At 43.6% G+C, this 23,722-nt stretch overlaps 1 protein-coding gene across 1 annotated transcript in view; it reads right to left on the bottom strand.

The window, feature by feature from the left end:
- Nucleotides 1-21,171, bottom strand: part of LOC126249684 (COMM domain-containing protein 5-like) — a 44,801-nt gene extending 23,630 nt beyond the window's left edge. The window contains exon 1 of the mRNA XM_049951362.1: nucleotides 20,917-21,171. Within this exon, the coding sequence (XP_049807319.1) occupies nucleotides 20,917-21,028 (112 nt within the window). The 5' untranslated portion in view covers nucleotides 21,029-21,171. The remainder of the gene's footprint in view (nucleotides 1-20,916) is intronic.
- Between the last annotated feature and the right edge of the window lie 2,551 nt (nucleotides 21,172-23,722).

Below are 23,722 nucleotides of genomic sequence, written 5' to 3'. Positions count from 1 at the left end.
CAACATAACTGGTGAGCAGTTGTGCACGCCTGATCTGCAATGGAGGAACTCCAGCCTCTGCCAGGACACTGGTCACCGGATTCATCCTAAAAGCTCCCGTCGCTAGTCAAATGCCACAGTGGTACACTGGTTTGAGTAAACGGAATGCTGAGGGCACCACTGAACCATAAACCAGACTCCCATAGTAAGGCGGGATTGAATAAGGGCTCTGTATAGCTGCAGCAGCATAGGGCGATCTGCAGCCCAGTTGGTGTTGCTCAAGCAGCAGAGGGCATTGAGGTGCTGCCAGCAGATCTGCTTAAGCTGATGAAGGTGAAGAAGCCATGTCAATTGGGTGTCAAAAGCCAGTCCTAAAAACCGATACGTCTCCACTACAGTGAGGGGATCATCAGTAAGGTAAAGTTCTGCTTCTGGATGGACGGTACAATGCCGACGGAAATGCATAACACATGACTTTGCAGCCGAAAACTGAAAGCCTTGGGCTAGAGCCCATGACTGTGCCTAGTGGATGGCTCCTGGCTCCCTGTAGGCGCCGCTCAGCAACACCAGTACTGGTGGAGCAGTACGAAATGCAGAAGTCGTCTGCATACAGAATGGGTGAGACGGAGGGCCTTACAGCTGCTGCTAGACCGTTAATGGCCACTAAAAATAGATATATTCAATACAGAGCCCTGCGGGACCCCATTCTCCTGGATATGGGGGGGTGTGGGGGGGAGGGGGGAGGGGGGAGGGGAGGAGGGGGGAGGGGGAGGGGGGAGGGGAGGAGGGGGGAGGGGGGAGTGGGGGAGGGGGGGGGAACTATGGGAGGCACCAACTTGGACATGGGAAGTACGAAGCTACAGGAAATTGTGGATAAAAACCGGGAGCGGGCCTTAGACACCCCACTCCTATAATGTGCCAAGGATATGATGTTGCCAGGAGGTGTCATCACTTTTTGTAAATCAAAATAGACGGCAACCAGGTGTTGGCATTTGGAAAAGGCTGTTCAGATGGCAGACTCAAGGGACAGTGGTAGAGAGACCCAAGCGGAAGCCGCCCTGGCATTTAGCCAGTAGGCCACGTGACTCCAGGACCCAAACCAACCTCCGACACACCACTTATTCCACAGTACCTTACAAAGAATGTTTGTGAGGCTGACGGGCCAATAGCTATCCACATCAAGCGAGTTTTTGCTGGGATACAGCACTGGTATGATGGTGCTCTCCTGCCAGTGCGATGGAAAGATGCCATCGCACCAGATCCAGTTGAATATCACGAGGACATGTCACTTGTAGTCAGATGAGAGATGTTTAATCATCTGACTGTGGATCTGATCGGGCCCATGAGCTGTGTTGGGGCAATGTGCAAGTGAACTGAGCAGCTCTCACTCTGTAAATGTGGCATTATAGGGTTCACTGTGGCATGCAGTGAATAAGAGAACTTCGCCTTACATCCACAATTTGAGAGTGCGAAAGGCTGGAGGGTAATTCTCTGATGCAGAGGCATGAGTATAGTGCTCAGCAAAGTGCTCTGCAATCGTGTTTGTGTCGATAGATAACACGCCATTTGTGTTATCACCGGGAACACCTGTTGGGGTCTGACACCCAAAAACTCATTTGATCTTTGCCCGGACTTGGGAAGGTGACATATGGCACCCAATGGTCAACACGTACCTCTCCCAACACTCCTGTTTCTGCCTTCTGATAAGCTGGCGAACACGGGCATGGTGCCATTTGAAGGCTATGAGGTGCCCCAGGTAAAGGTGCCGCTTGTGCCATTGTAGAGTTCGCCAACACTCCTTAATTGTTTCAGTGACTTCCGGCAACCACCACGGGACTGTCTTTCACCGGGGGCACCCTAAAGAACGAGGGATTGCGTTTTCCACTGCAGAAACAATCATTGTAGTTACATGCTCAACCACCACATCGATGTTATCGTGTGGGGGAGATTCAATGGTGGCAGCAGAGGTCAAAGTTTCCCAGTCCGCCTTGTTTAAAGCACATCTGGGCAGGTGTCCGTGGGCCTGATACCAGGGCAGTGACAGAAGATGAGGAAGTGGTCACTACCTCACTGCAAACCAAGAGATCAATGCCCGAATTCGTGCCATGTGCCCCACTGAAATGTGTGGTGCCCCCGTATTTAAGAGGCATCTCTTCCTCGGCCAGTAACAACTGTGCCACCCCACAAGGGGTTATGAGCATTAAAACCTCCCAAAAAGTAGGAAAGGTTTAGGGAGTTGATCAATCAGTGCAGCCAATGTGTTCAGGGATATTGCACCATTTGGAGGAAGATATACATTGCAGACAGTTATTTCCTGAGTCGTCCTTATCCTGACAGCCACAACTTTAAGAGGGATTTGAAGTGGCACAGGTTCACTGCATAATGAGTTCAGGACATAGACGCAAACTCCATCTGACACTCTATTATAGTTGCTACAGTTCTTGTAACATCCCTTATAGCCAGGGAGGGCAGGGTTTGCATTGCCGGGAACCAGGTTTCCTGAAGGGAAATGCAGAAAGCAGGTGTAAAGCTTAAGAGTTGCCGTAGCTCAAGCAGGTGGTGGAAAAAACCGCCGCAATTCCACTGCAGGACGACGTTATCATGAGGCTGGGAAGGCACGAAGTGTGCATGGAGGCAGGTTATGCCTCAGGGTCACCTGCTGCCACCGACTGAGGATTTGTAGCCATTTCTATGATGGATGAGGCATCAATGAGATTCAGGTCTGCAGGGGACGCTAATATCTTCATATGCAGAATTGATAGGGAGTGGCGGTGTTGGGGTCACCAGGGGGTCCTGTTTCATAGCAGACTACTTCTTGGTTTGCTTGCTGTCTTGCTTCTCTTTAAGGGCTTGCTGGGAAGATTTCTCCGAAGCAGCTACAGGCAGGGAGGAAGACTGAAGCTCTTCGTCCAGCAGCTTTTGGCTCCCTGAGCCACTGGCGAGTGTCTGCTGTGGCATTAGTGGAGGCCTTGGGAGAGAGGGCCCCAAGGGACCCCTTCCGCATGAGAGGAGCCGGAGGAGGCTGTTGCTTCTACAGCAGAGGGGAGGAGACCGATGTCTCTCGTGTTTGGGGGGGGGGGGGCATTTTCCCGAAGTAGGGGCTCTCGGAGCAACGGACGAAGATTTGCCCCATAGCACCAAGGGGGCAGATTTATTCTGGTGGCCCAGAGGGCCAACTGTTTGTGGCACAGAGTGAGGAACCACTAGCACTTGGGACGGCGATGGCGATGTAGCTGCAGCATATGTTGACGTCAACTGAATGAGGTGTAATCTTTCAAATTTACGTTTAGCCTCTGTGTAAGTCAACTGGTCCAGGGTTTTGAACTCCATAATTTTCTGCTGTTTTGGAGTACTGGGCAGTCTGGTGAGCAGAGGGGGTGGTGCTCTCCACAGTTGATGCAGTGGGAGGTGACACACATGGAATATCTGGGTGCAGTGGACGTCCACAGTCTTGACATGTGCTGTTAGCACAGCGGGAAAATATGTGCCTGAACTTCCAGCACTTAAAGCACCACATAGGGGTACGGACATATGGTTTAATGTGACGTTAGACCATACGTGGTAAGCCATCACCTTGACCTTTTCAGGCAATGAATCACCCTTAAAGGCCAAGATGAAGCCTCCGGTAGCAAATCTGTTGTCTTTAGGTCCCCTGTAAACACACTAGATGAAATGAACACCCTGCCTATCTAAACTGGCGCGGAGCTAGTCATCAGACTGATAGAAAATAATCTCCTGGACCATGTTGAGGCTTTTAAGGGGAGTAATGGAAACAGGAATATCACTTAGCTGGTCACAAGCGAGTAACACCCAGGATTGTGCTGGGGATGCTGTCTGAATCAAGACTGCGCCGTTTCGCATCTTGGAAAGCGCTGTCACTTCTTCAAACTTATCCTCAAGATTTTCAATGAAAAACTGAGACTTCGTAGGTAGAAACGAGTCCCCATTAGTTCTGCTACAGACTAAAAACTGAGACAATTAGGGCTCTCTCTGTTTTGTAGCCCTATGTTCCTTCCATGGTGTAGCGAGGGAAGGAAATGGTTTAGGGTCATACCTGGCGGCATTGTATTCTATCTTGCCCTTCTTAGACACTGCTGATGCCGTACGGTCACCAGCAAGAGATGACTTAGATCGCTTCACTGCCGGTAATCCGCCCTGATGCCACCCACTCTGATCAGGGGCTCTCCCCACCCAGCCACAGCAAAGGCCAACTGGCATGATGGCTGTTGCCAAGAGTCCTGATGCCCTAGGAAGACATGCCGTACAGTCACCAGCAAAGGATGACTTAGTTCGCTTCATTGTTGGTCATCCGCCCTGATGCCACCAACTCTGATCAGGGGCTCTCCCCACCCAGCCACAGCAAAGGCCAACTGGTATGATGGCTGTTGCCACGAGTCCTGATGCCCTAGGAAGACAGGCATCTACTCCTTGGCATACATGGGGAGTTTACAGCTCAGGCATCAGCAGTGCGATCCCTTTGGCTACCACCAAATGGGTACACGTAGGCCTCACCACAACGGACTGGCTACTGTGCTGGACATTGGGTGCAGAGAAACCCAATACTGTCATGGGGTTGAAAGAGGACAGGAGACAACGGAAGAAGATGACATACCCCGGAAAGTGTCCTCATCCAAATAGTTGAATTGCAGATGGAGATGCAAAGCCATGACAAAAGGTTCAGGACTTTGAATCTAAGGGCGCTATGGATAACTCATGCACCACGTACGGCATCCTTCCCCATATGGCCAGCACTTTTGTAGAATTTTGAAAGCGGCAGGTCAAACCATAGAATGGGACGTGAACTCACAGGGCCAAAAAGTGGGAGACTCCCTTCAGTCACCTCTTACAACAGGCAGGAATACCTCGGGCCTATTCTAACCCCCCGGACCCGCAGAGGGAGCAATGCCTGGTTCATGTGTCCATACTGACTCCTGTTCATCAGCGATGAAAACTGGAATTTGCACACCAATATCGCAACTGGATCTCCACCGAGTGGTGACAGGTAGCCTTTTCATATGAATCACGTTCTATGCTCTACAGGACTGAATGCAAACACCCTGTAGCAATCGTCAGAAGTGTTCAGGTTGAAGGAGAGAGTGTTGTTGTCTGGGTGATGTTTTGTGGCATTCCCTAGGTGATTTCATCATTCTGGAAGGCACAACGGATCAACACAAGTATGTGTGTATAGTTAGGGACCATGGCCACCCCTACATGTAATTTGATTTTTTCAGCACCATGGATGGCATTTACCAGCAGGACAATGTAACAAGTCACACAGCTCCTAATGAACATGTGTGGTTCAAAGACCATCATAATGAGTTTACGGTGTTCCCCCGGCCACCACACTCCCCAAATGAAAACATAATCGAAAATCTGTGGGACCACATCGTTCAGGCTGTTCACATCATGGATCCTCAACTGAGGAAGCTAGCGCAGCTGGCCATTCCACTGCAGTTTTTTTAGGTTAGATGGCCTCGGGCAAGTACAGAAAGGGCAACAGCCTCATAGGGTGCAGGGCAAAGTCAGGACATGTGGAGACCAAGCAGCAATCGGTATTGTAATTGTAAACTGTCGAAGTTGCGTTGGTAAGGTACCAGAACTACAAGCGCTGATAGAAAGCACCGAAGCTGAAATCGTTATAGGTACGGAAAGCTGGCTTAAGCCAGAGATAAATTCTGCCAAAATTTTTACAAAGGCACAGATGGTGTTTAGAAAGGATAGATTGCATGCAACCAGTGGTGGCATGTTTGTCGCTGTTAGTAGTAGTTTATCCTGTAGTGAAGTAGAAGTGGATAGTTCCTGTGAATTGTTATGGGTGGAGGTTACACTCAACAACTGAGCTAGGTTAATACTCCTTTTACAGATCTCCTGACTCAGCAGCATTAGTGGCAGAACAACTCAGAGAAAATCTGGAATACACTTCACATAAATTTTCTCAGCATTTTATTGCTTTAGGTGGAGATTTCAATTTACCAGATATAGACTGGGACACTCAGATGTTTAGGACGGGTGGTAGGGACAGAGCATCGAGTGACATTATAGTGAGTGCACTATCCGAAAGTTACCTCGAGCAATTAAACAGAGAACCGACTCGTGGAGATAACATCTTGGACCTACTGATAATAAACAGACCCGAACTTTTCGACTCTGTATGTGCAGAACAGGGAATCAGTGATCATAAGGCCATTGCAGCATCCCTGAATATGGAAGTTAATAGGAATATAAAAAAAAGGGAGGAAGGTTTATCTGTTTAGCAAGAGTAATAGAAGGCAGATTTCAGACTACCTAACAGATCAAAACGAAAATTTCTGTTCTGACACTGACAATATTGAGTGTTTATGGAAAAAGTTCAAGGCAATCGTAAAATGCGTTTTAGACAGGTACGTGCAGAGTAAACCTGTGAGGGACGGGAAAAACCCACCGTGGCACAACAACAAAGTTAGGAAACTACTGCGAAAGCAAAGAGAGCTTCACTCCAAGTTTAAACGCAGCCAAAACCTCTCAGACAAACAGAAGCTAAAGGATGTCAAAGTTAGAGTAAGGAGGGCTATGCGTGAAGCGTTCAGCGAATTCGAAAGTAAAATTCAATATACCGACTTGACAGAAAATCCTAGGAAGTTCTGGTCTTGCGTTAAATCAGCAAGTGGCTCGAAACAGCATATCCAGACACTCTGGGATGATGATGACATTGAAACAGAAGATGACACGTGTAAAGCTGAAATACTAAACACCTTTTTCCAAAGCTGTTTCACAGACGAAGACCGCACTGCAGTTCCTTCTCTAAATCCTCACACAAACAAAAAAATGTCTGACATCGAAATAAGTGTCCAAGGAATAGAAAAGCAACTGAAATCACTCAACAGAGGACAGTCCACTGGACCTGACGGGATACCAATTCGACTCTACACAGAGTACGCGAAAGAACTTGCCACCCTTCTAACAGCTGTGTACCGCACGTCTAGAGAAACGGAAGGTTCCAAATGATTGGAAAGGAGCACAGGTAGTCCCAGTCTTCATGAAGGGTCGTCGAGCAGACGTGCAAAACTATAGACCTATATCTCTGACGTCGATCTGTTGTAGAATTTTAGAACATGTATTTTGCTCACGTATCATGTCATTTCTGGAAACCCAGAATCTACTCTGTAGGAATCAACATGAATTCCAGAAACAGCGATCATGTGAGACCCGACTCGCTTTATTTGGTCACGAGACCCAGAAAATATTAGATACAGGCTCCCAGGTAGATACAAGTTTCCTTGACTTCCAGAAGGTGTTCGATACAGTTCCGCACTGTCGCCTGATAAACAAAGTAAGAGCCTACGGAATATCAGACCAGCTGTGTGGCTGGATTGAAGAGTTTTTAGCAAACAGAACACAGCATGTTGTTATCAATGGAGAGACGTCTACAGATGTCAAAGTAACCTCTGGCGTGCCACAGGGGAGTGTTATGGGACCATTGCTTTTCACAATATATATAAATGACCTAGTAGATAGTGTCGGAAGTTCCATGCGGCTTTTCGCGGATGATGCTGTAGTATACAGAGAAGTTGCAGCATTAGAAAATTGCAGCGAAATGCAGGAAGATCTGCAGCGGATAAGCACTTGATGCAGGGAGTGGCAACTGACCCTTAACATATACAAATGTAATGTATTGCGAATACATAGAAAGAAGGAACCTTTATTGTATGATTATATGATAGCGGAGCAAACACTGGTAGCAGTTACTTCTGTAAAATATCTGGGAGTATGCATGCAGAACGATTTGAATTGGAATGATCATATAAAATTAATTGTTGGTAAGGCGGGTGCCAGGTTGAGATTCATTGGGAGAGTCCTTAGAAAATGTACTCCATCAACAAAGGAGGTGGCTTACAAAACACTCGTTCAACCTATACTTGAGTATTGCCTATCAGTGTGGGATCCGTGCCAGGACGGGTTGACAGAGGAGATAGAGTAGATCCAAAGAAGAGCGGTGCGTTTCTTCACAGGGTTATTTGGTAAGCGTGATAGCATTACGGAGATGTTTAATAAACTCATGTGGCAGACTCTGCAAGAGAGGCGCTTTGCATCGCGGTGTAGCTTGCTATCCAGGTTTCGAGAGGGTGCGTTTGTGGATGAGGTATCGAATATATTGTTTCCCCCTTACCTATACCTCCCGAGGAGATCACGAATGTAAAATTAGAGAGATTCAAGCACGCACGAAGGCTTTTCGGCAGTCATTCTTCCCGCGAACCATACGCTACTGGAACAGGAAAGGGAGGTAATGACAGTGGCAAGTAAAGTGCCCTCCGCCACACACCGTTGGGTGGCTTGCAGAGTATAAATGTAGATGTAGATGTAGTCAGTATGGTTCCACATCCCGGCTGGTACCCTACAGAACCTCACTGACACTCTTCTTGCATGTTTCGCAGAGATCTGTACTGCAAAATGCACTTATTCAGGGTTTGGACAGATGGTCACATTAATGTGACTGGACAGTGTAATTTTTGTGAAGCTGTCACACATTCTTAGCTCACGATGTCATCATTTATGAATGTAAGTCATATTATTTCTGTATTTTATGTCTCGCAAAATGGCTCTGAGCACTATGCGACTTAACTTCTGAGGTCATCAGTCACCTAGAACTTGTTGTTGTTGTTGTGGTCTTCAGTCCTGAGACTGGTTTGATGCAGCTCTCCATGCTACTCTATCCTGTGCAAGGTTCCTCATCTCCCAGTACCTACTGCAATCTACATCCTTCTGAATCTGTTTAGCGTACTCATCTCTTGGTCTCCCTCTACGATTTTTACCCTCCACGCTGCCCTCCAATACTAAATTGGTGATCCCTTGATGCCTCAGAACATGTCCTACCAACCTATCCCTTCTTCTAGTTAAGTTGTGCCACAAATTTCTCTTCTCCCCAATCCTATTCAATACCTCCTCAATAGTTATGTGATCTACTCATCTAATCTTCAGCATTCTTCTGTAGCACCATATTTCGAAAGCTTCTATTCTCTTCTTGTCCAAACTAGTTATTGTCCATGTTTCACTTCCATACATGGCTATGCTCCATACAAATACTTTCAGAAACGACTTCCTGACAATTAAATCTATACTCGATGTTAACAAATTTCTCTTCTTCAGAAATGCTTTCCTTGTCATTGCCAGTCTACATTTGATATCTTCTCTACTTCGACCATCATCAGTTGTTTTGCTCCCCAAATAGCAAAACTCCTTTACTACCTTAAGTGTCTCATTTCCTAATCTAATTCCCTCAGCATCACCCGATTTAATTTGACTACATTCCATTATCCTTGTTTTGCTTTTGTTGATGTTCATCTTATATCCTCCTTTCAAGACACTGTCCATTCCGTTCAACTGCTCTTCCAAGTCCTTTGCTGCCTCTGACAGAATTGCAATGTCATCGGCGAACCTCAAAGTTTTTATTTCTTCTCCATGGATGTTAATACCTACTTTGAATTTTTCTTTTGTTTCCTTCACTGCTTGCTCAATATACAGATTGAATAACATCGGGGATAGGCTACAGCCCTGTCTCACTCCCTTCCCAACCACTGCTTCCCGTTCATACCCCTCGACTCATATAACTGCCATCTGGTTTCTGTACAAATTGTAAATAGCCTTTCGCTCCCTGTATTTTACCCCTGCCACCTTCAGAATTTGAAAGAGACTATTCCAGTCAACATTGTCAAAAGCTTTCTCTAAGTCTACAAATGCTAGAAACGTAGGTTTGCCTTTCCTTAATCTTTCTTCCAAGGTAAGTCGTAGGGTCAGTATTGCCTCACGTGTTCCAATATTTCTACGGAAACCAAACTGATCTTCCCCGAGGTCAGCTTCTATCAGTTTTTCCATTCGTCTGTAGAGAATACGGGTTAGTATTTTGCATCAGTGACTTATTAAACTGATTGTTCGGTAATTTCCACATCTGTCAGCACCCGCTTTCTTTGGGATCGGAATCATTATATTCTTCTTGAAGTCTGAGGGTATTTCGCCTGTCTCATACATCTTGCTCACCAGATGGAAGAGTTTTGTCAGGACTGGCTCTCCCAAGGCCATCAGTAGTTCTAATGGAATGTAGTCTACTCCCGGGGCCTTGTTTCGACTCCGGTCTTTCAGTGCTCTGTCAAACTCTTCATGCAGTATCGTATCTCCCATTTCATCTTCATCTACATCCTCTTCCATTTCCATAATATTGTCCTCAAGTACATTGCCCTTGTTTAGGCACTCTATATACTCCTTCCACCGTTCTGCTTTCCCTTCTTTGCTTAGAACTGGGTTTTCATCTGAGCTCTTAATATTCATGCAAGTGGCTCTCTTTTATCCAAAGGACACTCTAATTTTCCTGTAGGCAGTGTCTATCTTACCCCTAGTGAGATAACCCTCTACATCCTTACATTTGTCCTCTAGCCATCCCTGCTTAGCCATTTTGCACTTCCTGTCGATCTCATTTTTGAGACGTTTGTATTCCTTTTTGCCTGCTTCATTTACTGCATTTTTATATTTTCTCCTTTCATCAATTAAATTCAATATTTCTTCTGTTACCCAAGGATTTCTATTAGCCCTCGTCTTTTTACCTACTTGATCGTCTGCTGCCTTCACTACTTCATCCCTCAGAGCTACCCATTCTTCTTCTACTGTAGTTCTTTCCCCATTCTTGTCAATTGTTCCCTTATGCTCTCCCTGAAACTTTCTACAACCTCTGGTTCTTTCAGTTTATCCAGGTCCCATCTCCTTAAATTCCCACCTTTTTGCAGTTTCTTCAGTTTCAATCTGCAGTTCATAACCAATAGATTGTGGTCAGAATCCACATCTGCCCCTGGAAATGTCTTACAATTTAAAACCTGGTTCCTAAATCTTTGTCTTACCATTATATAATCTATCTGATACCTTTTAGTATCTCCAGGATTCTTCCAGGTATACAACCTTCTTTTATGATTCTTGAACCAAGTGTTAGCTATGATTAAGTTATGCTCTGTGCAAAATTCTACAAGGCGGCTTCCTCTTTCATTTCTTCCCCCCAATCCATATTCACCTACTATGTTTCCTTCTCTCCCTTTTCCTACTACCGAATTCCAGTCACCCATGACTATTAAATTTTCATCTCCCTTCACTATCTGAATAATTTCTTTTATTTCATCATACATTTCTTCAATTTCTTCGTCATCTGCAGAGCTAGTTTGCATATAAACTTGTACTACTGTAGTAGGCGTTGGCTTCGTGTCTATCTTGGCCACAATAATGCGTTCACTATGCTGTTTGTAGTAGCTTACCCGCACTCCTATTTTGTTATTATTATTTAACCGACTCCTGCATTACCCCTATTTGATTTTGTATTTATAAACCTGTATTCACCTGACCAGACGTCTTGTTCCTCCTGCCACCGAACTTCACTAATTCCCACTATATCTAACTTTAACCTATCCATTTCCCTTTTTAAATTTTTTAACCTACCTGCCCGATTAAGGGATCTGACATTCCACGCTCCGATCTGTAGAACGCCAGTTTTCTTTCTCCTGATAATGACATCCTCTTGAGTAGTCCCCGCCCAGAGATCGGAATGGGGGACTATTTTACCTCCGGAATATTTTACCCAAGAGGACGCCATCATCATTTAATTATACAGTAAAGCTGCATGCCCTCAGGAAAAATTACGGCTGTAGTTTCCCCTTGCTTTCAGCCGTTCACAGTACCAGCACAGCAAGGCTGTTTTGGTTAGTGTTACAAGGCCAGATCAGTCAATCATCCAGACTGTTGCCCCTGAAACTACTGAAAAGGCTGCTGCCCCTCTTCAGGAACTACATGTTTGTCTGGCCTCTCAACAGATACCCCTCTGTTGTGGTTGCACCTACGGTACGGCTATCTGTATCGCTGAGGCACGCAAGCCTCCCCACCAACGGCAAAGTCCATGGTTCTTGGGGGGGGGGGGGGGGGCCTAGAACTTAGAACTAATTAAACCTAACTAACCTAAGGGCATCACACACATCCATGCCCGAGGCAGGATTCAAACCTGCGACCGTAGCGGTCACTCGGCTCCAGACTGTAGCGCCTAGAACTGCACGGCCTTATGTCTCGCACATTGTTATAAATAATGTTCTCAATAGACACCTGGTCTATATTTAGTAATTATAGCAGCCAATATGCCACATGAGATCTGTATTTTTGTTATATTATTTATTTTTCATTCTGTTTACTACATAACTCTTATTTTTTAAATACTAAGCCTGCCTGGTTACTCCATGGTTTTCAAATTATATAGTACATAATTTATGTTCAGTGTATGATCTCCTGCTGGTTACATTTTTCATAATACATTGATGCATAACCCCGACAGAAAATTCAAGGTGTATGCTAAGATTTTAAAAACAAAAACATAGCAGAAGCAGTACTGCTTGAGGAATAAATGGGTTTTAGGGAAGGACGTTTTACGATAGATGCAGCTTTTATTCTACAGAAAATAATAGAAAAACTGAGAGAGTATAATAAAGAAACACACATTGCTTTTATTGACTTTAAAAAATCTTTTGACAATATCAACAGAGAGAAACTTTGGGAAATAATCGCAAATCACGGATATCCAAAGCATCTAGTAAATGCGATAAAAAGTTTATATCAAGACACAAATATCACTCTAGACCTCAATGGTAAAGCAACTAATGAGATACCAACTAACAATGGGATACGACAAGGCTGCTGCATCTCTCCAACTTTGTTCAACATCTACATTAATGAAATAAGACATATATGGAAATCAGAATTTCAGAAAGGCATCTAACTATATAGGAACATTCTTTTAAGTAATTTACTATATGCTGATGATCCTAGCAGATAAGGAAGATGACCTTCAGAAAGGAATCGACTTGCTAAAACAAGTAAGTGCAAAATTTAACATGAAAATTTCAAAATAAAACACTAAGACAATGGCCTTCGTGGGGAAAGAACCAATCAGAACCAAAATAGTGATAGATCAGATGACTTTAGAGCAAGTAAACCATTTCAACTACCTCGGACGTGGAATGACATATGGCTACAGCAGAGGTACTGAAATTAAGCTTAGTAAATTCAGCCAGCTATGAGTAACAATTAACAGAAACCTAAAAAACAGAACCAGAAAAGACACTCTAATTAAATTTTACAAAACTTTTGCAGTTCTCACACAGCTCTATGGAAGTGAGACCTGGGTAATAACCAAGAAGCAAGAGAGCTGGATTCTGGCACAAGAAATGAAATTCCTTAGATGTGTTAGAGGTTGCACAAGAGGAGACAGGCTAAGAAATCAAGATATTTGAGAAGAACTGCAAATCTTGAGCCTCAATGAAAAACTTCCGAGATTACAGAAGAAAATGGAACAAACATCTACAAAGAATGGAGAGTGAGAGACTTCCCTTAAAGGTAATAAATTATACATGCAATGGGAGAAGAGACAGAGGAAGCCTAATACCTGTAGAGAAGAGGAAGATTGATACACCGTATTAGTTACCAAATGCTATCTGGTGATAGCAGTTGTTTTCCTGACCTTTACTGATTTCTATGCAGTCAGTTTGGCACTAGACTTCATATATGTATGAGCTCTTTCCTGTATCGTATGTGCCCACTACCGTGTGGCTTGGTCATGTATTTCTTTATAAGTACTGATGCAACGGATGACCATTGCGCATGTAATTGTTCTGTGGCATTTCCTGTGGTAATTCTTGTTTTTTCTTTTACCACAGCTATATTCTGCTAACGATGTATCGAAATGCATAAATAAATTAAATTGCGACCAATACTTTTCACAAGCCATTAAGTACCAGTAATGGATTTTTGCATAATTTTTTGTGTGGGTGTGTAATGTCATTTTCTTGTGTGTCTTCTCACCAAAGTCCCCAAATTCCCACTGGTGTTCCATTAGCTTCATTCTCTTCTTCAAATAATTTTGATTAATTTTTTTTTTTTTTATTTTGGAACTGCTTTTGTCTGCCTGATGTTGCCATACCACATAATGGTGACATGGCTATGTCTGCCATCTCGATGACATCACAGGTCAAAGCTGATAGCTAGTATCTGACACTTCAGTATTTCTACTTAAATAATGTGATGTATGAAAAGAAACTCGGGAAGGCTCTTTGCAGTAGGGGTATAATCACTATAGGTGTACCATAAGTATTATTTCACACTGTTTATAATGTGATTATTATTCTCAAGCCTAAATGAGGCACTTCAACATTTTTCTTGAAAACCGTTAAATTAGTTTTCAGCAAATAGACAAATTAATTAGATAAAAAAAACATGAAATTTTGCCCTGCACGAAGCTACACAAAGTGATAACACACTTCAGTGATGCAAATTTCAAAATGTTAAGTTAACTCTCCCGTTCATACAATGTAGCAGTTCGCTGCTTTACCTCAGAGAATATCTCCCACAGTCGGAGACGAAACGTCAGAGAAGACTATACATTGACTACGGCCTATCTGTTTGGAAGTTTTAAGTAAAGGTTACTCTCCTGTTTTCAATCACCGATGCCATCATAATATTGTGTAACAACTCTTTGTTAAGGTAGAACATGTAGAGGAAGTGTACAGAACACTTGTGCAGGTCATCGTTGAATTCGGTTATTGTGTTCGGGATTCCCATCAGGTGGAACTAAAGGAAGACATTAAAGCAATTGAGAGACAGTCTGGTAGATATATTGCTGGTAGGGTCAATTAACATGCGATTACTATGAAAATCTTCAATAAACACAAATGGAAATCCCTGGAGGGAAGATAATGTTATTTTCACAAAGCAGTACCGAAAAAGTTTAGGGCCCATAAGGAGGTATACAGAAAGAGAGCCCCCTCCCCCCCCCCCCATTCGTGGGTGAAACATGGGAATGACTATAGCGATGTGCACAGAAGAAGGTGGTGCATTCTGCGCAGAGAGAGAGAGAGAGAGAGAGAGAGAGAGAGAGAGAGAGAGAGAGAGAGAGAGAGAGAATGACTTGCAACATGTCAGAGCACCATTTCCGTGCCAGGCTACACACTCCAGATGTTTCCTACCCTGGTAACTGGCAATGCTGGGGTAAGCACTGCACCAACCCACTGTTTCTGCTTCTGACTCTACCTAGCAGAGTCCACAATGTGTGGTCTAGCAATTAGTGTCACTCTCTTTAGATCAAGGGGACCCTGATTCAATTCCCGGCCAGGTTGGGGATTCCCCCCCTCTCAGGAACCGGATCTTAACATAATCCTAATCATCACATCTTACCTTCATCAACACGCAAGTTGCCAAAGTGATGTCTAATGTAAAGACTTCCACAAGGCATATGAACAACCCCATATGGGGTTTTCCAGCGAATAATGCCATATGATAATTTCATTTCTAACAATTTATATGCTTGGAAAACTATAGCTATTGCTTCGTAACTGAATGCTTCCTGTATATTCTTTTTGTCACCCATAATGAACACTATAGTAGCAAAGTACCCTCACAATACCTGAACTAATACGAAAATCAATGCTAAATGTTTTATGTGCACCCTGAAGTGCAGACTACAGGTAGACATGGCAGAATGATGAAACTGGCTGGATCATCACATGGTACACTGTTCCCTGCCACTGTACTTTGTCCCACTATTTGTCTTCTTGTGTGTACACCACTGTATACATCTACTTCTACATCCACATCTACTTCTACATCCATACTCCACAAGCCACCTGATGGTGTGTGGCGGAGGGTACCTTGAGTACCTCTATCGGTTCTCCCTTCTATTCCAGTCTCGTATTGTTCATGGAAAGAAAGATTGTCGGTATGGGCTCTAATCTCTCTGATTTTATCCTCATGGTCTCTTCGCGAGATATACGTAGGATGGAGCAATATACTGCTTGACTCCTCGGTGAAGGTATGTTCTCGGAACTTCAACAAAAGCCCGTACCGAGCTACTGAGCGTCTCTCTTGCAGAGACTTCCACTGGAGTTTATCTATCATCTCCGTAACACTTTTGCGATTACTAAACGATCCTGTAACGAAGCGGGCCGCGCTGCTCTCCGTTGGATCTTTTCTCTCTCTCTCTCTCTCTCTCTCTCACTCTTCTAACAACCCTATCTGGTACAGATCCCACGCCGGTGAGCAGTATTCAAGCAGTGGGTGAACAAGTGTACTGTAACCTACTTCCTTTGTTTTTGGACTGTATTTCCTCAGGATTCTTCCAATGAATCTCAGTCTGGCATCTGCTTTACCGATGATTCATTTTATATGGTCATTCCATTTTAAATCACTCCTAATGCCTACTCCCAGATAATTTATGGAATTAACTGCTTCCAGATGCTGACCTGCTATTTTGTAGCTAAATGATAAGGGAACTATCCGTCTATGTATTCGCAGCACATTACACTTGTCTACATTGAGATTCAATTGCCATTCCCTGCACCATGCGTCTATTCGCTGCAGATCCTCCTGCATTTCAGTACAATTTTCCATTGCTACAACCTCTCGATATACTACAGTATCATCCGCAATAAGCCTCAATGAACTTCTGATGTTATCCACAAGGTCATTTACATATATTGTGAATAGCAATGGTCCTACAACACTCCCCTGCGGCACTCCTGAAATCACTCTTACTTCGGAAGACTTCTCTCCATTGAGAATGACATGTTGTGTTCTGTTATCTAGGAACTCTTCAATCCAATCACACAATTGGTCAGATAGTACATATGCTCTTACTTTGTTCATTAAACGACTGTGGGGAACTGTGGAAGTCAAGAAACACGGCCTCTACCTGGATACCCGTGTCTATGGCCTATGACCCTCTGTCTCGTGGTCGAATAGCACGAGCTAGGTTTCACATGATTGTCTTCTTCGAAACCCATGCTGATTTCTACCATATTAGTGGGAAAAGGTACCCTCATCAAGCAGCATATGGTGGCTTGTGGAGTATGCATTCTGATGTAGATTGGGCTAAATCCAATGGTGCTAACATTAAAAGATATTGTTAACAGCTCTGTAAACAGTTTGGCACACTGATTAGCTCACAGTAAAGCTACATTATAAAGGCTACAGTGCAGAAAGTACGAGGTGCATTCAAGTTCTAAGGCCTCCGATTTTTTTTCTCCGGACTGGAAAGAGATAGAAACATGTGCATTGTTTTAAAATGAGGTCGCGTTCATTGTCAATACGTCCTAGAGATGGCAGCACCGTACGGCAGATGGAATTTTACCGCCAGCGGCGAGAATGAGAACTGTTTTAAATACTTAAAATGGCGACATTTTCCTTACTTGAACAGCACGCAATCATTCATTTTCTGAATTTGCGTGGTGTGAAACCAATTGAAATTCATCGACAGTTGAAGGAGACATGTGGTGATGGATTTATGGATGTGTCGAAAGTGCGTTCGTGGGTGCGACAGTTTAATGAAGGCAGAACATCGTGTGGCAACAAACCGAAACAACCTCGGGCTCGCACAAGCCGGTCTGACGACATGATTGTGAAAGTGGAGAGAATTGTTTTGGGGGATCGCCGAATGACTGTTGAACAGATCGCCTCCAGAGTTGGCATTTCTGTGGGTTCTGTGCACACAATCTTGCATGACGACCTGAAAATGCGAAAAGTGTCATCCAGGTGGGTGCCACGAATGCTGACGGACGACCACACGGCTGCCCGTGTGGCATGTTACCAAGCAATCTTGACGCGCAATGACAGCATGAATGGGACTTTCTTTTCGTCGGTTGTGACAATGGATGAGATGTGGATGGCATTTTTCAATCCAGAAACAAAGCGCCAGTCAGCTCAATGGAGGCACACAGATTCACCGCCACCAAGAAAATTTTGGGTAACCGCAAAGTCTGAAAAAATGATGGTGTCCATGTTCTGGGACAGCGAGGGCGTAATCCTTACCCATTGCATTCCAAAGGGCACTACGGTAACAGGCGCATCCTACGAAAATGTTTTGAAGAACAAATTCCTTCCTGCACTGCAACAAAAACGTCCGGGAAGGGCTGCGCGTGTGCTGTTTCACCAAGACAATGCACCCGCACATCGAGCTAACGTTATGCAACAGTTTCTTCGTGATAACAAATTTGAAGTGATTCCTCATGCTCCCTACTCACCTGACCTGGCTCCTAGTGACTTTTGGCTTTTTCCAACAATTTAAGACACTCTCCGTGGCCTCACATTCACCAGCCGTGCTGCTATTGCCTCAGCGATTTTCCAGTGATCAAAACAGACTCCTAAAGAAGCCTTCGCCGCTGCCATGGAATCATGGCGTCAGCATTGTGAAAAATGTGTACGTCTGCAGGGCGATTACGTCGAGAAGTAACGCCAGTTTCATCGATTTCGAGTGAGTAGTTAATTAGAAAAAAAAATCGGAGGCCTTAGAACTTGAATGCACCTCGTAAAGTAACATTAATACATGTACCACTATGAATCGTAAGTACATGATACTATGTGTCATATGGTCTTAATGCAATATGGACTGGGATGGTATATTCAGTTGTAACTGATCATGACCAGGGTCAGGAGGAATATTCGATACAAGACATCAACTTTGACCTGTGACGTAGTATTAAAAGCTGCTGTGACGTCACCTTTTACTGTGTATATTCAAATTTTCTTGTTAGTTGGCAAAGCCAATAAATGTGAAAGCAACAAAAACCTTGTGGTGGCAGACTGATCTGTAGCTCTGCTCAGAGACTAGGATAGACTCGATAGTTTTGAGTGAGCAAAGCCAACCAAAGTGAAACTAAAAACTTGGCTGGTGTGACAGACTGATGTCGAGCTTACTCTGTTTGAAAACAGTCGCCACTGATATGTTACAGTAGCCATGTTGTCCATGGTATTTGTCCTATTGTTCCTACATCACTGGTCAAAGCTGATGACTTGTAGAGAATCCCTATTAACCCCTTGGCTACAACTAATACTGCAAAGCATTTAAACAAGGAGTCAAGTGTTCTTTATGTAGATCATTTACAAGGTCAGTATGCAGCCATATTTTTCACTGAGAAAATCTATACTACTATTTAAAGACAATCCATTGTCTAATGTTGTTACCAAAAATCTCCAAAAGTTCTTGCCCAATTTAATTTCAAACTTTTACAGAAGATTATATTAAATGTTCGGACACGAATAGACCACACATTCCTTTATTGAAACAAACACTCACTCACACTCACTCTCTCTCTCTCTCTCTCTCTGTGTGTGTGTGTGGCACGCGCGCGCGCTCTGCTGAGCTCTGAATATGTATGGTTTCATTTTCTTCTCCGCAGTCAGTTTTAACTGCAATAGCAGTGCATATAACATTAGACAGATTGCTTCTCCCTTACCTATTCTTCCTCCTAAGATATCATTTCAAACAAAAATTGTATATACAACTATCTGTTTTGTTTTTCTCAGAATCTGAATCACCTGAAACTTTCTAACCCAACCTGTTTGCATACAAACTGTGTGAAATAATGTTCTTGAAGCTACTACCCTCACAGATGCAGCAACAAAGGAGGTCTGTCATATCCCATATACAATTTACTCATTTCTTTTAAGCAAATTCAATTTCCAATCACAGCTTAGTTGGCAATAACAATTAACAAAGTTCAAGAGGGGAGAAGAGGAAAGGGGCAGAGTGGGGAGGGATGGAATGGATATAGAAAGGGGGAAGCAGAAGATGAATGAGAGAGGAGGGGGGTGCAGATGGAGAGAGGTGGGGGATAGGAGGTGATGGAAAGAGAAGACGACAAACAGATAGGGGGAAGGGAAGATGGACACATCCAATTATCACACATATTTGACAATCGTGAAGCTTTGCCAAATTTGCTAGTGTATTATATTTGTAAACACATTTCACATCATAGTGACATAATGTAATTATTCATCCAAAGATCATCTCACAATGATACACAATTAGTCAACAACGCAAATTAGTAGGCCAAAACATACAACACACAGCATACATAACATGCTTTATGAGTATAGGATGGGTGGTCAGCTGTGGCCTTGATTAAAGTAGCACCCCAGCAGTTACCTTAGCCATCCAGGAAAACCCAAATCAGTATGGCTGGACAGAGCAACTGCATTCTTCCAAATATGAAACTTATTTAATTGGAGAAAGTCAATGAAACTAACTGAGAAGCCACAGGAATTAAGGCGTTATCGATGGTGCCAGACTAATTATACAACAATGAAGACATACCAAACCAAATACAAACACAAAAATCCTGGAAAAACTGATATTATTGATTTCAGCTGACCTGATCACTGAACCCTGGTGTAAAGTTGCTCCCATAAAATGTAAATAGAAGTCTGTATGAATTATAGTTATCACCCAAGTTTTGTGCACTGTATCCCTCTGGCCAACTAAAGGTCCTTCAAGAACTGAACAGGTGATTTTCTGCAAGTTGCTAATGATCATATGGTTTTCATACCACGAGGGAGAAATCAATGAGATATACAAGTAAAGTAGTTTTCTGACACACACACACACACACACACACACACACACACTCTCTCTCTCTCTCTCTCTCTCTCTCTCTCTCTCTCTCTCTCTCTCTCTCTTCCAGGGACAGTAATTATTCACTACCAACTATTAGGCTATTCTTTATAACAGTAAATCCACACTCTGAGTGTGGTGTGTTGCTAATTATACCTTCACGACTCCATAAGGAGTTTCCTTTGGTACAAACGAAGGAACTAGGTAACCCTTGTCTCAACTATGACCAACACATTACTTTGTGATTCGAGAAAAAAAAACATAAAAATAGCTTTTTGTCACTTGGAGAAACAAACCGATATCTTAACGGTCAATGCCCCTAGAGAAATGGATTAGCAACCAGTTTTTTCATACAAAAACAAAATCCATTGTCTTAAGCTCACTACGATCAGTGATAGCCCTGTACATGGAAAAACGATTATGGTGAGAATCGGTATTCGCGCTGCATACATTTACACAATTCCAATACTTTCATATGTAGATGTCTGCGATTCGTATTTCTTACTTACGTTGTATTAACAGTCTCACGCCATTTCTAGAATCATCTGAGTTCAGTTTCTCAGCAATAGTTTGAGATAAAGGAGCTAGTGAACGAAACAACGACCCTTTTTTCGAAACCATTGTCCCTATTCTCAAACATCAACCGCACGGCAAGAATAAATAATTAATATACATCACATACTACAGTCTTCTTGACAGTTCCGACAGCATGTACATTGAAAACAAATACACAGCAATAATCGACTTCTAGGACAAATGTTTACTTCATGCGCCAGTATCATAACTTACGATTTCACACGCATGAAAATCTTGCGCAAGTATACCAAGACTTGCTATGCGTCCACCAATACCTTCCCATAAAGACGACAGCTGATTTTTCGACACAGTATGATACGAAATTCTAATGGAATAGTTTCACACATAAAAAAGCTGACATAGTTAATCGGAATCATTGTAGTAGTGCCGACATTAGCAGAAGAGATTATAAAATTATTTTCAGTGAGGACACTGGTAGATAGTCGGTTGGCCCATCTCCTCTTTCCTTTCTCTGACCCTCTCCTTCTCCCCCCACTTTCTTCCATCTCCTCCTCTCGTTTCTCTGTCCACCTCCTTCTATCCCATCTCTCTGTCCATCTTTTTCCCTTTCCCTCTTCGATTCCTCCTCCCTCTCCCTCTGACCATCTTTTCCTCTGCCGTATCTCTGTCCATCTTTTCCTTCTCCTCTTTCCTTTCTCTGTATATCTGCTCCTTCCTCTCTGTCTATCTGCTCCTTTCACATCTGTCCATCTGCTCACTCCCCCTCATTCTACCCATCTCCTCCTCTCTCTCTGCCCATCAATTCCTCCCATTCTGTCTGTCCATCTCCTCCACCTACCTCTCTCTGTCCATTACTTCCTCCCCCTCTCTGCTCATCTCTTCCTCTTCACTTTTCCGTGTATTTCTTCCTCCTCCCCCTCCTCTCTACCTCATCCTCCTCTCTTTTTCTGTCCATCTTCTACTCTCCCCTCGCTCAGTCTATATCCTCCTTTTCCCTTTCTAGCCAATCCCCCTTCCCCTCTCTCTGTCAATCTTCTCTCCACCCTATATGTGTCCATCTCCATGTCCTCCCTTTCCTCACCCATACCCCAATAGACGGCTGCTGGTTCTTATCTCCATAGTGTTTCTTTTCAGATATTAAGTGATATGGGTGTACGTACTGACCTAGAAATCTAATCAGTGGTTTAGAAGGAGCTTTTTACCTCCGCTTTGCCTGTGTACGTACGTCACATATATTTCATATACAGGCCTATTACAAATGATTGAAGCGATTTCATAAATTCACTGTAGCTCCATTCATTGACATATGGTCACGACACACTACAGATACGTAGAAGTTCAACAAAGATCCACCAACTGCTAACTCCATTCGGCGATGGTATGCACAGTTTAAAGCTTCTGGATGCCTCTGTACGGGGAAATCAACGGGTCGGCCTGCAGTGAGCGAAGAAACGGTTGAACGCGTGCGGGCACGTTTCACGCGTAGCCCGCGGAAGTCGACGAATAAAGCAAGCTGGGAGCTAAACGTACCACAGCCGACGGTTTGGAAAATCTTACGGAAAAGGCTAAAGCAGAAGCCTTACCGTTTACAACTGATACAAGTCTTGACACCCGATGACAAAGTCAAACGATTTGAATTTTCGGCGCGGTTGCAACAGCTCATGGAAGAGGATGCGTTCAGGGCGAAACTTGTTTTCAGTGATGAAGCAACATTTTTTCTTAATGGTGAAGTGAACAGACACAATGTGCGAATCTGGGCGGTAGAGAATCTTCACGCATTCGTGCAGCAAATTCGCAATTCACCAAAAGTTAACGTGTTTTGTGCAATCTCACGGTTTAAAGTTTACGGCCCCTTTTTCTTCTGCGAAAAAAACGTTACAGGACACGTGTATCTGGACATGCTGGAAAATTGGCTCATGCCACAACTGGAGACAGACAGCGCCGACTTCATCTTTCAACAGGATGGTGCTCCACCGCACTTCCATCATGATGTTCGGCATTTCTTAAACAGGAGATTGGAAAACCGATAGATCGGTCGTGGTGGAGATCATGATCAGCAATTCATGTCATGGCCTCCACGCTCTCCCGACTTAACCCCATGCGATTTCTTTCTGTGGGTTATGTGAAAGATTCAGTGTTTAAAGCTCCTCTACCAAGAAACGTGCCAGAACTGCGAGCTCGCATCAACGATGCTTTCGAACTCATTGATGGGGACATGTTGCGCCGAGTGTGGGAGGAACTTGATTATCGGCTTGATGTCTGCCGAATCACTAAAGGGGCACACATCGAACATTTGTGAATGCCTAAAAAAACTTTTTGAGTTTTTGTATGTGTGTGCACAGCATTGTGAAAATATCTCAAATAATAAAGTTATTGTAGAGCTGTGAAATCGCTTCAATCATTTGTAATAACCCTGTATACTGAACGTATCTAACACATATTTGTCCCCACAGTGTACCTGTATCTCTAGCGATTTCGCCCTGCAGTTTCGTTTTCATGCAGCATAATGTTTACGATGTCATATCACTTGAACTATGAGTCATATAATGGTATAATTTTGTAGGTATTTTCAGTGTCATATGTGGATACTGTCTGCATACAGTGTTGCGAATTTAGTTAGTAGCAAAGAAGTAATAAATCTAAACGTCTTGCATGATGCGACAGTTTTTCGCGCGTCTCTGTGTTTATGATGGGATATCTCCTGAAGTATGTGTCGTAAAATGTTATAATTTTGCATGAACATCCCGTAGTACATGTGACTACTGTTTGAAGAATGTG

Source organism: Schistocerca nitens, chromosome 3, assembly GCF_023898315.1.
Source record: "Schistocerca nitens isolate TAMUIC-IGC-003100 chromosome 3, iqSchNite1.1, whole genome shotgun sequence".
Lineage (NCBI taxonomy): Eukaryota > Metazoa > Arthropoda > Insecta > Orthoptera > Acrididae > Schistocerca > Schistocerca nitens.
Note: the sequence above shows the minus strand (reverse complement) of the source record. Positions and strands in the feature narration are given on the sequence as shown.